General features: G+C 47.0%; 1 protein-coding gene across 13 annotated transcripts in view; it reads left to right on the top strand.

The window, feature by feature from the left end:
* The first annotated feature begins 4,851 nt into the window (after window positions 1–4,851).
* The window catches only part of CRTC3 (CREB regulated transcription coactivator 3), a 119,346-nt gene continuing 110,136 nt past the window's right edge, over window positions 4,852–14,061 (top strand). For 9 of the 13 annotated variants that reach the window (XM_078326820.1, XM_054257267.2, XM_078326817.1 and 6 more), the window contains exons 1-2: window positions 4,852–5,120; window positions 13,840–13,938. In XM_078326820.1, coding sequence (XP_078182946.1) covers window positions 4,989–5,120; window positions 13,840–13,938 — 231 coding nt within the window. In that variant the 5' untranslated portion in view covers window positions 4,852–4,988. Of the gene's footprint in view, window positions 5,121–5,190; window positions 5,330–11,726; window positions 12,075–13,839; window positions 13,939–14,061 lie in introns of those variants that run through there. The other 4 variants (XM_078326819.1, XM_078326818.1, XM_078326822.1 and 1 more) reach the window with 2 other exon arrangements.

Genomic DNA, 14,061 nt, shown 5'->3' with positions numbered 1-14,061 from the left:
ACTGGCTGGGTGCAGTGGCTCATGCCTGTAATCCCAGCACTTTGGGAGGCTGAGGCAAGCAGATCTTGAGGCCAGGAGTTCGAGACCCATCTGACCAACATGGTGAAACCCTGTCTCTACTAAAAATACAAAAAAATTAGCTGGGCGAGGTGGTGGGCACCTGTAATCCCAGGTACTCAGGAGGCTGAGGCAGGAGAATTGCTTCAACATGGGAGGCGGAGGTTGCACTCCAGCCACTGCACTCCAGCCTGGGTGACAGAGCAAGACTCTGTCTCGAAAACAAGACAAAACAAACAAACAAAAAACAGGTCACCTACAAAGGAAAAGGAAACCAAATGCGAGTGGCCTTCTCAGTAGCAACACTGAAAGTGAGAAACAGAAAAGCAGTGCATTCAAAGATCTAAATGAAAAGTGTTTCCAGCAAAGCCCCACTCTTAGCCAAACTAACAACCAAACAGGAGGGGAAAATAACACTATCTTCACACACACTCTCAGAGATTTTATCTTTTTTTTTTTTTTTTTTGAGACGGAGTTTCGCTCGTTACCCAGGCTGGAGTGCAATGGCGCCATCTCGGCTCACCGCAACCTCCGCCTCCTGGGTTCAGGCAATTCTCCTGCCTCAGCCTCCTGAGTAGCTGGGATTACAGGCACGTGCCACCGTGCCCAGCTAATTTTTTGTATTTTTAGTAGAGACGGGGTTTCACCATGTTGACCAGGATGGTCTCGATTTCTTGACCTCGTGATCCACCCGCCTCGGCTTCCCAAAGTGCTGGGATTACAGGCGTGAGCCATCGCGCCCGGCCAGAGATTTTATCTTTCACATACCCTTTTCCTTCCCAGGAAACTACTGGAGAAGGTACTCCACCAAAATGAAGGTGTATACATCAAGAAGGCAACCTGGGATTCGGGAAGCAGAGGTGAGAACACAGGAGACGGAAGGAAGCTTGGGATGATGGTGAGGGGGACTCCACCACAGCAGTGCTGAGGGCTGGGAACAGCCCAGGATGTGGTCGGAAGAAACTGCGCTCCAGAAAAGAAGTCTCCCGCAAACCAGTCATTCACAGATTCAGTCATATGTTTCACAGCTCTGTCGGAGTTTAGGAAAGGATGTATAATGGCTTGAGAGAAATCTAAGCAAATCAACAACAGAGGCAATTTTTAACTCCAACAAGAAATTTGTACCAAAATAGAACTATGCTACGCTATATAAACACTTAATATTGTCAAGCACAGTGGCTCGTACTTGTAATCCCAGCACTTTGGGAGACCAAGGCGGGAGGATCCCTTGAGCCCAAGGGTTCAAGACCAGCCTGGGCAACATAGCAAGACTTCATCTCTGTAAAAAATGAACAAAATTAGTCAAGCATGGTGGTGCACACCTATAGTCACAGCTACTTAGGAGGCTGAGGTGGGAGGATTGCTTGAGCCCAGAAGGTCAAGGCTGCAGTGAGCCAAGATTGTGCCTAAAAATTTCACTTTTTAAACAATTCACCTATATTTATTTGATTAGAAAATTGTCCCAGCTACTTAGGAAGCTGAGGCAGGAGGATGGCTTGAGCCCATGAGTTCAGGTCCAGCCTGGGCAACATAGTAAGACTCTGTCTCTAAAAAAAAAAACAAAACCCAAAATTAAATTTAACATGGTTAATCAAATAAGAACAGAAGTAGAATGAATACACTCCAAATCAGATAGCAGAAACAAGGAACCAGAGTGCAGATATGACAGATGCTGGTGAATTGGTGGACAGATATGGGAGATTTAGCTTAATACCCATCTCAGTATCTTTCCACAGTCCTTCTTACATTGCAGAAGCTGAAAGGTTGAACTTACATTCCCTTGTGGCAGGGATTTTGGACAGAATTTTGGTTTTTCCAATCATTTCCTCTCATGAGATGTATAAGGTGGAAGTGATGTGGAGTCTGTGTGTGCTATATATGCTGGGGAGTGCTGTGACGGAGGTGTTTGATATTTTTCTTTTTGTTGTCTCTTCGTCACCCAGGCTGGATAGAATGCAGTGGTGTGATCTTGGCTCACTGCAACCTCCGCCTCCCAGGTTCAAGCAATTCTCCTGCCTCAGCCTCCCAAATAGAGTAGCTGGGACTACAGGTGTGTGCCACCATGCTCAGCTAATTTTTATTTTATTTTTTGTATTTTTAGTAGAGATGGGGTTTCACTACATTGGTCAGGCTGGTCTAGAACTCCTGACCTCAGGTGATCCACCCACCTCAACCTCCCAAAGTGCTGGGATTATAGGCATGAGCCACTGCGCCCTACTTTTTTCCCTCTTTTGCCCAGGCTGGAGTGCAGTGGTGCAATCTTGACTCGCTGCAACCTCCCTGTCCAGGGTTCAAGCAATTCTCCTGTCTCAGCCTTCCTAGTAGCTGGGACCACAGATGCATGTCACCATGCTCGGCTAATATTTGTATTTTTAGTACAGACATGGTTCCACCATATTGGTCAGGCTGGTCTTGAACCCTGACCTCAGGTGATCTGCTGCCTTGGTCTCCCAAAGCGCTGTGATTACAGGTGTGAGCCACTGCACCTGGCTAGCGTTTGGTATTTCTGCAGTGGCTTCCCATCATGACATTATGGTTCAAGAGCTAGTAAGTGTAGAGACAGCTTTCCAATTTAGTAGATGGCTTCCTGATTTCAAAAGAGGCAATGTCCCCTTTGGTGGCTCATATTGCAGTATAGCTCTCAAAGTCATTCCTCAAAGTTCAACCTGGAGGCTGGTGCTTCACCCCTCCAAACAAGTCCAGAAGCCATTTTACACCCTGTAATAAATCCTTTTGTACTTAAACCATCTAGAATGGTTCTGTTCTCTGAAACTGTACCCAGACGATGTCACAGAAAAGCAGAAACAAAATGTAAAGAAAAAAGCCAGGTGCAGTGGCTCACACGTGTAATCCCAGCACTTTGGGAGGCTGAGGCAGGCAGATTACCTGAGAGCAGGAGTTTGAAACCAGCCTGACCAACATAGTGAAACCCAATCCCTATAAAAATACAAAAAATTAGCTGGGCTTGGTGGCGAGAGCCTCTAATCCCAGTTACCCGGGAGGCTGAGGCACAAGAATCACTTGAACCCAGGAGGCAGAGGTTGTAGTGAGCTGAAATCATGTCACTGCACTCCAGCCTGGGCAGTAAGAGCAAGACTCCATCTCAAAAAAAAAAAAAAAGCATGGTAAATAACACAAAATACAACAGAAAAAGTAATCCAATTTTAATAAAATAGCTAAATTCTAGCTAACAGAGATATATTTTCAGATTAAATGTTCTAAAAAAGTCCAGCTATATGCTATGTCTAAGAGACAGGTGAAAAACATAATAGAATATTATCTTATAAATGAATTGACACAAATATATCTTGGAAATATAATAGTGAGGGGAAAAAGTTGCAAAATGATGATTCAGTATGATGTCATTTTTGTAAACTTTAAAAACATTTATTCCATATAGCATTGCTGAATCTCTACATCATACGCAATAAAAGTATAAAAATACAAACTGGAATGATATGTACCAGTTTGATTACAGTGACTGTCTCTGGGAAGGAAGAAGACATGAGAGTGGGGCCGTTGCTATGTCTAATTTTGTATGTGTTTAATAAATCCCAAGTACATGCAGCAAAATGTATTACTGTTTCATCTCGATAGTAGGGGGCGTGGGTGGTATTAACATTATTTTCTGTACTCTTCTGAAGGCCTCTAATATTTCCCACTTTACAAAACACTGACACATTCTCAGGGCTCTCCTGGACATCTTTGTGCACATCAACATTCATGCTGAGAGTAGCTTTTGGACTAGCCGGGAGTCGTGGCCCACGCCTGTAATCTCAGCACTTTGGGAGGCCAACGCAAGCAGATCGCTTAAGCCCAGGAGTTCAAGACCAGCCTGGGCTAAATAGCGAGACGCCATTACTACAAAAACATTTTTAAACTAGCCGGGTATGGTGGCTTCCGCCTGTGGTCCCAGCTATTTGGGAGGCAGGGGTGGGAGGATCGCTTGGGTCTGGGAGGTCAAGGCCGCGTTGAGCCGAGATCGTGCCACTGCACTCCAGCCCGGGCGACAGAGCGAGACATCCCTCCACGCCCCCAAAAGAAGGGGAAACTCGCGGAGGCTGAGCGCTGGTTTTCCCAGGTGGGGTTGGCACCTGCTGAAGCTGACACAGGCGTGAAGAGGCCACAGGGAGACCTGGAAAGAACCTGGAAAGGGGCCCGGGGCTGTGGAGCGGAGGCGGCTGCAGGGCCGGATGCTGTCTGTGGTCTGTGCAGAACGCGAGGCCGTTTTTAAAGCTGAGGCACAGCTTTGGTTGACGGGGGCGGGTAGGGGTGGGGGTGAGAGGTCAGGAAAACAGGCGGGAGGCCCGGGGCCTGGAGCGGCAAGGCTGAGGGTAGACGTTTGGCCCCAGGCGGAATGAGCGCACCCCTGAGGGGCCCGAGGTGACCTGCTGGAGGTCCGGTCGCCCGGGTTCCACCCCGAGGAGAAAATCTTCGTAATTGGGCGGGGGGAGGGGGATGCGGGCACAGGCCGTGTTCTCCACGTCGCGCAGACGCAGGGGCCGGCCCCGGGTCACAGAGTCTCCGTGGAGCTGCACCGCAGCGGCCCCCTGACGCCGGGGCGCTGTGCCGGGCTGACGGGGGTCCTCCCGGGTGGCCGGAGGCGGGTCCCGAGCCAGGCCGGGGAGCGGGGCACAGCGAACAGCCCTCAGCCCCGTAGTGAGGGGCCCGGGAGAGCGCTGGGCCGAGGCGGGCGGGAGGCCGAGGCCGGGGCGAGGCGGGGCGGGGCGGGGAGGGGCCCGGCGCGGGGGGCGGATCTCGGCGCGCTCCCGGCCGCTCGCTAGGTCCCGGGCCGCGGCGGCTCCTCTGCCGGGTCGCGCCGGACGACGGGCTTCGGGCGGCGGCCGGGACGGCCTGCGGACAGACGGGAGGGCCGAGGCACAGGCCCCGCGGCCGCCGTCTCCCGCTTCTGCCAGTGCCGGGCCCGCGCCATGGCCGCCTCGCCGGGCTCAGGCAGCGCCAACCCGCGGAAGTTCAGTGAGAAGATCGCGCTGCACACGCAGCGACAGGCCGAGGAGACGCGGGCCTTCGAGCAGCTCATGACCGATCTCACCCTGTCGCGGGTGAGGGCCTGGGCCGGCGCGGGCGGGAGCGGCCCTGGTCGCGGGCGGTACCCGCGCGGCGGGTGAGAGGTCGCGGGGCCGAGGCGATGGCTGGGCCGGGCGGGGACCGCGCCCGGGAACCGGCGGCTGGGAGCGGAGCCGGAGCGGCCGCGGCCTCGTCGCTTCCCCTCCTGGCGACACCCGCTAGCGGTTCGCGATCCCGGGCAGAGGTGGGAGGGTCGTCGGGCCCCGGGTGCGGGGAGATGGGCCGGGGTGAAGCCCGCGGAGGCGGGCGGCCGGGCGGGGGCGGCCTGAGGAGGCGGGAGGAGGACGGGGAGCCCCGAGAGGAAATCGCGAGCTGCGCGGAGGTTGGCCGGGCGGTGCGGCGCAGCTTCTGGTCGCTCCAAACATCCCCAGCAGCGAGCCCTGCAGTGCTGCCGGCGTGGAAGGCCGCTGGCACCCCAGGGTCCCATGCGCCAGTTGGGGGAACTCTGAGCACAAGTCCGTCTGGGGCCGGCCCTGGGGTGGCTTAGGGTGTGGGAACCACGACGGGATTCGGTGTTGAGGGTGAGGCTCTGCTTCTTCTACTTCTTGGAGGTCCTTTATTGGGTCCAGTTGACTTGGTTGGGCCCCGGATATTTAGTGAGAACTGACAAACGTCGCTGGTGACTGGGGAGGGACCCGGAGGATTGAGTAAGGCGCGAGCCGGGACAAACACCTGGTGAGGTTAGGTCACTTCTGAGTGAGGCAGTGGAGGATGGAGAGCCAACCCGAGTGCCCGCGCAGGACTGCAGAGAAGGGAGGTCAGCAGCAGTAAGGCTGGCCTTGACGATGCTGAATACTGACCTTGGAGGACCATCGGAAGGATGGGGGAGGATCTGCAGATGCCAGGGGACTGAGGTGGAGGAGGCAGCTGGAAGGAGAGCTGAGAGCAGAGTTCCAAACCAGCTGAGTTGCAGACACGTTATTTTTTGGCCAGCGCAGTGTTTGGGAAAAATTCTTGAATCTGTTGCCAAAATTTTTAAATTGGAAGACTTCCACACCAAATCCAGATTTCCTCATTTATTTATATATATTAAAAATTGGAAGACTTCTGGTAACACTAATCCTGAATTCCTACCGACCCCCTGGAGCTGGGTGATGGTGGCCCTTTTAAAAGGAGCAAGAACTCTCGTTTGCCACCGTTTACACCACTCTCTGTCACAGTCCCCCAAGGGGAGGCTAGGTGACAATTGGCATTTATACTCATGACGGTGTTTTTCTTTCAGTGAAGATAAGGAAAAAGTGAAATATTTCCTATACTTATATTTCTGTTCACATTGAGAAAAAATAAATATATATAGAGAGAAAGAAGCTGAAGATTTCAAGAGAATGTTTTCTTATACCCTATCAGCTTCACTCATTTATTACCTGGCTGGCATCCGCTGGTATTTACATTTGTGACCTTGGTTAGATTCAGGGATGAACTCCGTAAGCTCAGAGCACATTGAAAAGAATGGGTGTGTGAAAGCTGAGGATTAGTGCTGGGGCCTGTATTGTTAAGTGTCGTTTAGATACATACTGTATATTGTTATGGACAAATGTACTGTATATGTCTGTATACCTATGGCACATCCAATCTTCCCCGCCCCCCATTCATGAATCTCCTTTAAAATATCCCTGACAGGTGAGGTCATGAGTCATGTACAGACTGTTTTAAAGGCAAATCATTTTTCATAGATTCTCACTGTTGACTTACTTTCAAGTAAAAAAAAAGTGTTTTCTTCCTTTCAAGAGACCATGCTATAGCTCAGGGTCTCTTGAATTTAGCAAGCCTAATCAACTGTGGCCCATATGATAATTCACTCACCACTTTATTCTAATTACTGCAAAATTATGGTGTCATTTTGGCCTTCACCTGGTACAGGGAATCATTTACATGTTAATTCTGTCCATGTTTTCTTCTTGGCAGGTTATAAGTAAAGTAATACTGCTTGGCTCCATCATGTTCATAAACACATCTGTAAATGATAACACTGAATTTGCCTGCTAATGTTCGCTTATTTTAAAATCTTATGGGTTGTTTTCATAAAGAAGTCATCAAATTAGAACACTTCTCATAGAGAACTCTTAGATTCCCAGTGTGTCTATGAAGGACATGTCTCTAAGGATCCGAAGATCCCAGTTGGAGAAGTATCCACCTAGTTCATAGTTGGTAACTGGATGACAGATATACTGACTTTCCATTCCTAGCCCATGACAGACATGCTATTTGATAGGGCAGACATTGCTGATCAATCTAGATGCTCTTTCCCCACTGAGCCTGTGTTGGGCTTCAAGTCCTTCTCTACGTAATCAAAGCAATCCTTCAGAGTTGGAGTTAAATCCTGCTCACCTGATGGGTGGGATAGACTAGATTGTGGAGAATTTTCTCTAGCTTTAGAAGTCCATGGCCGGGTGTGGTGGCTCACGCCTGTAATCCGAGCACTTTGGGAGGCTGAGATGGGTGGATCACTTGAGGTCAGTAGTTCAAGACCAGCTTGGCCAACATGGTGAATCCCCGTCTCTGCTAAAAACACACACAAAAAAAATAGCTGGGCGTGGTGGCAGTCACCTGTAATCCCAGCTACTCAGGAGGCTGAGGCAGGAGAATCGTTTGAACACAGGAGATTGAGGTTGCAGTGAGCCAAGATTTTGCCATTGCACACCAGTCTAGGCGACAAAGTGAGACTCCATCTAAAAAAAAGTAAAAGAAGTCCAGTGTTAACAGGAAGCAGTGGGTAATTTTGAGAAAGGAATCTAGGAGGAGTAGTTAAGTGGTGGCACCTGGAATGGTAAAGGGAGGGAAGAAAGTGGAGGCAGGTGTGCCTGGGAAGAGGCTGTTATGTTGTTGGTTTTTTAATGTATTCATTTACCAGTTTTTGAGTGCCCACTACATTGTTATGTGTGTGTGTATGAGGGAGGAGGGTGAAAACATGGAGCAGTCCTTCAAAGATGTTACTAATTTGTCCCATATATTTACTTACTGAGTGAGCCGTTAGTGTGTGCCAGGGGTTAGGGTGGACACTGGGTATATAGTAATGAGCAAGCGAAACACTGTCGTAATGGATTGTAGGATTTAATGAGGAAAACATTCATTTAATAAGACGCATTTTGATGAATATCACCAAAGCAGAAGTGGGTGGAGCTTTGGACACATATGGTAGGGAGTTCTCACCTCTTCCAGTGGCCTGAAGGCTCACTGGGAGTTAGGGAGGGAATATGTTGCAGGTACAGGGAATGGAGCTTCAGTAAGGGGATGAGGAGGGTGACGTGAGATGAGGCTGGAGGTGTCCACAGGAATCAGGTTGTAGAGACAAGATTTGGAACTTGATCCTAAGGACAATGGAGAGTCACTGAAGGGGTTGGACCATGGGAGATCTGCATTTTTAGAAGATTCCTCTAGCTCCAGCACAGTGAGTGGAGGAGAGGGTTTTAGTAGGAGATATGAGAGTGGCGTTTATTAAGATGGTGGCAGTTGGGAGACAGAGCAGTGAGCAGATTGATATTTAGGAGATAGAAAGGACTGGATTTGTGAATGGGTGAGGAAGGCAGGAAAGAGGGAGGGCTTGAACCATTTCAGGGTGTCCTTCATTAAGAGGAGGAGCATGTTTGGGCTGTGTGGAAATGCTGAGTTGGAGGTGCCTGTGAGGCAGGTGGGTAGAGATGGTCCGGCAGGCAGCTGTTTAGATGGCTTTGGAGCCTGAGAAGGAAGGCTGGGCTACTGAGAATGAGGGAATTTTTGGTATGGAGCCACAGAAGTAGATTTGGCTGCCTGGGAAGAATTGATGGAACAGATACTGTAAACTGGGGCCTGACTTCTGTATTTGGGCCTCTAACATGTTTTTGGTTTTGGCCCAAAATGTGGTTAGTTGGTTGGTTGGTTTAAAGGCTAACAATGAGTATTGTTACACCTGTAATCCCAGCACTTTGAGAGGCTGAGTGCACAGATCGCTTGAGCCCAGGAGTTCTAGACCAGCCTGGGTAACGTGGTGAAACCCCATCTCTAAAAAAAAAATGTATATGTATACACGAAAATTATCCGGGCATAGTGGCGCGTGCCTGTAGTCAGAAGTTGGAGGTTGCAATGAACTGTGATTGTGAGTCTGCACTCCAGCCTCCGCAACAGAGACCCTGTCTCCAAAAAAATAAATGTTGGGATTTTATAGTAAAATCTGGACTTTGACTTCTTTTGAAAAGTTAGATAATCTAAAGACACTAACCTGACATTTCTGGTTGGCAGCAATTGCCTGAAGCCGAATGGTGGCTGCCCCATAAGAAAGCCAATGGATGTGGTCTTCAGTTTGCTACAGGCCCCATCACCCTCAAAGGTATTCTTTGCAGTGATTCCAGGCAGGTTCACTTAGAGTCTCTGCTTGACAGCTGTAGGCAGTTGAGTTTATGACCTTTGGCAGAAAGTGAACCGTGAAGAGGGCCTAGAAGGAGCCCACAAGCTGTTTGAAAAGGAGGCGGAGGAAACAGCAAAGAAGGTTTGAAGAGCAACCAGAGGGCCAGGAGAAAGCCGGGAGGACTCCTGTGAAGAGCAGCACCTAGTGCTACTGACTTGGGCTGACACGAAAGATGTGTCCTTTGGTCTAGTGGTGGAGGTCATCGGAGGAGGTTATCAGTAACCTTGGTGAGAGATGCTGCATTCTCAGGGTGCTGGGTGAAAGGTTAATTGTTAAGTTGTTGAGGAATGGACGGGAGGGAATGGAGATAGGGTTGGAAATTTCCAGCAGTTTGGCTGTGAAGAGCAACTTGTGTTAAGGAAAGACAAGACTAACTCAGCTTATCAACCTGGAGTGTTGATTTGACTTGAATATTTGGGAAGACTCATTATTTTCATGTGAAAATAAACAATAGATAAGACAATAGATAGTCATAGATTAGTGAGGTCTCAGAATGGAGGAGAGAGAGAAGATGGAAATACTAGGTTTGGGCTAAATATTGAGGACTTTCCCTTTGCTGGGCAATGGAATCCCTTTCACATGTTGTTAGCTCCCATAGTCCTCAAAATGACCCTGTGGTGTGTATATCTGGAATTTTCCTCATTGTGTGGATGAGTAAACTGAGGCTTAGAGAGATACAGTGGCAGAGCTGGAGTTTGGATCTGGCTGTTGCAGTGAGTGTCTATATACTCAGCTGCTTTTAATTTCCCCCAGGAGGCTCTTCAGCTGCTTTTACTCCCCGCTGTAAGGTATCAGCATCACTTGTTGGAAAGACTTTTCTTTCCCCGTTGAATTGCTGTGGCAATTTTGTTGGAATCAGTTGGCCATATATGTGTTGGTTTATTTTGAGGCTCTCTTTTCTGTTCCAGTGATTTGTCTGTCTCTCTTTTTGCTAATAGCACACTGTCTGTATTACTATAGCTTTATAATATGCCTTAAAACCTGGTAACCTAAGTCCTCTAACTTCTCTCCTTTTAAAAAGTGCTCTGGCCAGGTGCCATGGCTCACGCCTATAATCCTAGCACTTTGGGAGGCTGGGGTGGGCAGATTGCTTGTGCCCAAGAGTTATAGATCAGCCTGGGTAACATGGTGAAACCCTGACTCTTTTAAAAAAAATAAAATAAGTAAATAAATAAATATACACACACTAGCTGGGCATGGTTGGCATGTGCCTGTAGTCAGGAGGTGAAGGCTGCAGTGAGCTGCGATTGTGACACTGTGCTCCAGCCTGGGCAATAGAGACCCTGTCTCAAAAAAAAAAAAAAAAAAAAAAAAATTGCTCTGACTACTCTAGGTCATTTGCACATCCATGAATTTTAGATTTATCTTGTCAGTGCCTCTAAAAGGTCCACTGGGATTTTGGATTGTAATCCTGTTGGCTATTGTGAGACTTTCTGGAAAAGGAATTAATGAGGCCTGGATCTCATTTTGTGTGGGCATTAAAGAAAATCCACTAAGGTGTGTGACTATAGGCCAAAGGTTGCTAACTCAGTAAGTGAGGCGCGTAAGGAAAATAAGTGGAGGAACCAGTAATGAGGTGATTGTGGCAGCTGATCCTGGGCCATCATGGAGGAGTAATAGGGTACAGTGAGGACCTGGCAAACCCTATCTAAGGGGGTGGCCTCTTGTCATCTTGTCAGCTTCATCCACTGATGCCTTACAAGAACACAGGTTCAGTGTTGTCCGAGCTTTCAGTCAGGAGAAGTTGGAAATCCAGATTTTTGTGCAGTGTCCTAATTTTTTCAATTGAAATTTAAAACATGAATGAGACCACATCTGGTGGGTAAACAGAACTCTAAGTAAAATGCAGTCCGTGGGCTGCCAGCCGGTGACCTAAGCCTTAGGCTAATCATTCTTTGGTTCACATGTTCATCGTCTGTAAACGTGAAGGTGTTGAAGACAGTCTCAGAATTCTTTTTCTAGCTCAATGCGTCTAAATTTCAAAAGAGGAAAATGTCAGAATGTCTCAGTTTTAAGAGGTAGTTGAGAAGATCGGCAATAATGATAGTACCTTGAGAAGTTGTCCTTAGTTGTACATTTGACATACTGCTGTTGTGTCTGCATCACTTAATCCTCACTGCATCTTGTGAAGGAGGCGTCAGAGTCCAGGTTACAAAGTAACGTCATCCGATTCAAAGTCCAGTGCTCTTTAACAGTCTTTGAAGGCTTTGGACATCCGTGCTTTGGGAGGGAGAGTGGTTGTGGGGGACTGTGAGATGGCCTTCTGCTCAATTGAAGGCAGATCCCTCTCTGGATTTAGAACTCAGTTTGGTTGAAGTGTCAAGGTCTTTGGGGAAGAGTTGAGCCTTTGTGAGAAGTCTCCGAAGGCAGAAATTTCAGCCCACTTTCATCTTAGCCGGTGCCTGGCATACTACCGGGCACATAGTTAAGTTCTTTGTATCAGTAAATCAGTGGATAAATTGATGCTTCAAAGAAGAAATCAAAGGCTTTAAATCAAGATGGCTGAGAATTTTGTCCAGAGAATTTCAAGAATAGTCAGATGTTTCTGGTAAGTACTTTTAGAATGTTAAGATTGAAAGCTGAGAGACTTCATTCCTGTAACTCCACCCCTAGATGGAAGAAGCTCACAGTGTTCTCTTTCTCATGTTTGGCTCTGAGATTTGGGTTTTGATAATAGGTTTTAACTGTCTCCCTGTGCAGTATGTTTGAGAAATCAAATACAGCAGGTAGAAGGGAAGTGAAAGCCACTAAAGGATTCTGTATGCCTTTAGAATTTCCAAACAGGTCTAAGTTCTTACCTTTTGGAGATACATACTGAAATATGGAGTGAAAGAATGTCTGAGATTTCTTTCAGTGGGACACTGTGGGTAGTGGAGAGGGTAAAGATGAAAGAAGATTGGATATAAGTTGGTAATTGTTAAAGCTAGAAGATGGATAGATGGGGTTTCATTATACTTGCCTTTATTTCACGTATACTATTTGAAATTTTTCATAATAAATGTAAAAATGAAACAGAGCTTCATAGGTTAAAAAGTGCTTTTGGTCAACCAAACTTCACATTTTTTTTTTGAGTTGGTAAATAGTGTGATCATCAAGGTAAAGATGGGACAAAGAAGAAGAGCATGGCAGAAACAGGCACATGGGCTTTGGTGGCTAAGCTTCCTGCCAGCCACGTGGCAAGTAACTGAACTTCTGAGTCTGGGTCTCCAGGTCTGTAATGGCAGGAGAATATAGTCTCATTTGCATCATTGTGGGGAGGATTAGGGATGAAGTGGGCACAGTGTTGGAGAACAGCACCTGGCCCATCCTAGGGGCTTAGATCTGGTCATGTTTTGTTGGTAGAGACAGAGTAATGAAGGGTGAAAATCTGCCCCAGGCCTCTCGTCTATAACCCTTTTCTTCTCTATATGAATTACAGTGCCAAGGGTTATGTAACCATGGAGCTAATTTATTATTTTAGAAGCAGAACTCTTAAAGACTAGATCAGACCACTTTGAGGTTTACAAGAACTGTAACTAATATATTGCTTTTTGAAAAATAAAGTAAGGAAGAACTTACAGAAGAAGGGCATATTAAAGTGGTGGGATGCCATTTTATACCTACTGAATTTGCCTCCTTCCTTACTTATCCCAATTAATGATAATATCCAATGTCAGTGAGTTTTTTTGGTGAAACTTTTCTCATATGTATATTATTAAACCCTTTGGGAAAGCGTTTTGGCAGTATATATTGAGAGCTACCAAAACACCCATATCTAGAGATTTAGTAATCATTCTTTGGAATGTGTTCTAAGGAAATAATTCAGAAGAACTGTTATATAGCCATTAAAAATTATTCTGTAGTAGCATAGAAAAGGCTTATGATGTGAGCATGCTAGCTTGTACCTATCTCATGATCACAGCTATGCAGTTATTACCATAAATGTAAATGGAGGCTGGGAAAGAGCATGAACAAGGGAACATAGTTCATGTGTTAGGGTCGTGGATAGTAGCTTAGTTTTTTTTTCAGAAATTCTTTTATTGTTGTCCAAGATAATGCAGGCGTGCCTAAACATACACACTCAAAGACCTTCCAAGAGTATGTTACTGTGATGGTACATGGGACATTTGGAACACGGGTAAGCTATTCCAAAAATAGAGTAATCAAAACCCAGAAAGCTCTGGAAACCTGAAAGTGTGATCATTTAAGTAGAGAAGAAATTGAAACCGAGACTTACATTCTTGAACTGTTTCCCTGCAAAATACTATATTCTGTTACTTCTTTTAAATTTTTGCTGTCACCTCTCAACGTTCTTGAAATTGCTTTGTTTCCAGGTTCAATTTCAGAAGCTCCAGCAACTGCGCCTTACCCAGTACCATGGAGGATCTTTACCGAATGTGAGCCAGCTGCGGAGCAGTGCGTCAGAGTTTCAGGTACCTCCAGATATATACTTTCTTGAAGCTGAATGGAGTGTAGAAAGATAGACAAAGATTATCCCTAAAAAGATGAGATCTTGAAGGATAAACTGGGCCTGGGTACAGCTCAGTCTTCTTTTG

The sequence above is a fragment of the Callithrix jacchus genome, chromosome 6 (genome assembly GCF_049354715.1).
Source record: "Callithrix jacchus isolate 240 chromosome 6, calJac240_pri, whole genome shotgun sequence".
Lineage (NCBI taxonomy): Eukaryota > Metazoa > Chordata > Mammalia > Primates > Cebidae > Callithrix > Callithrix jacchus.
This window is presented reverse-complemented; position numbering and strand designations above follow the sequence as displayed.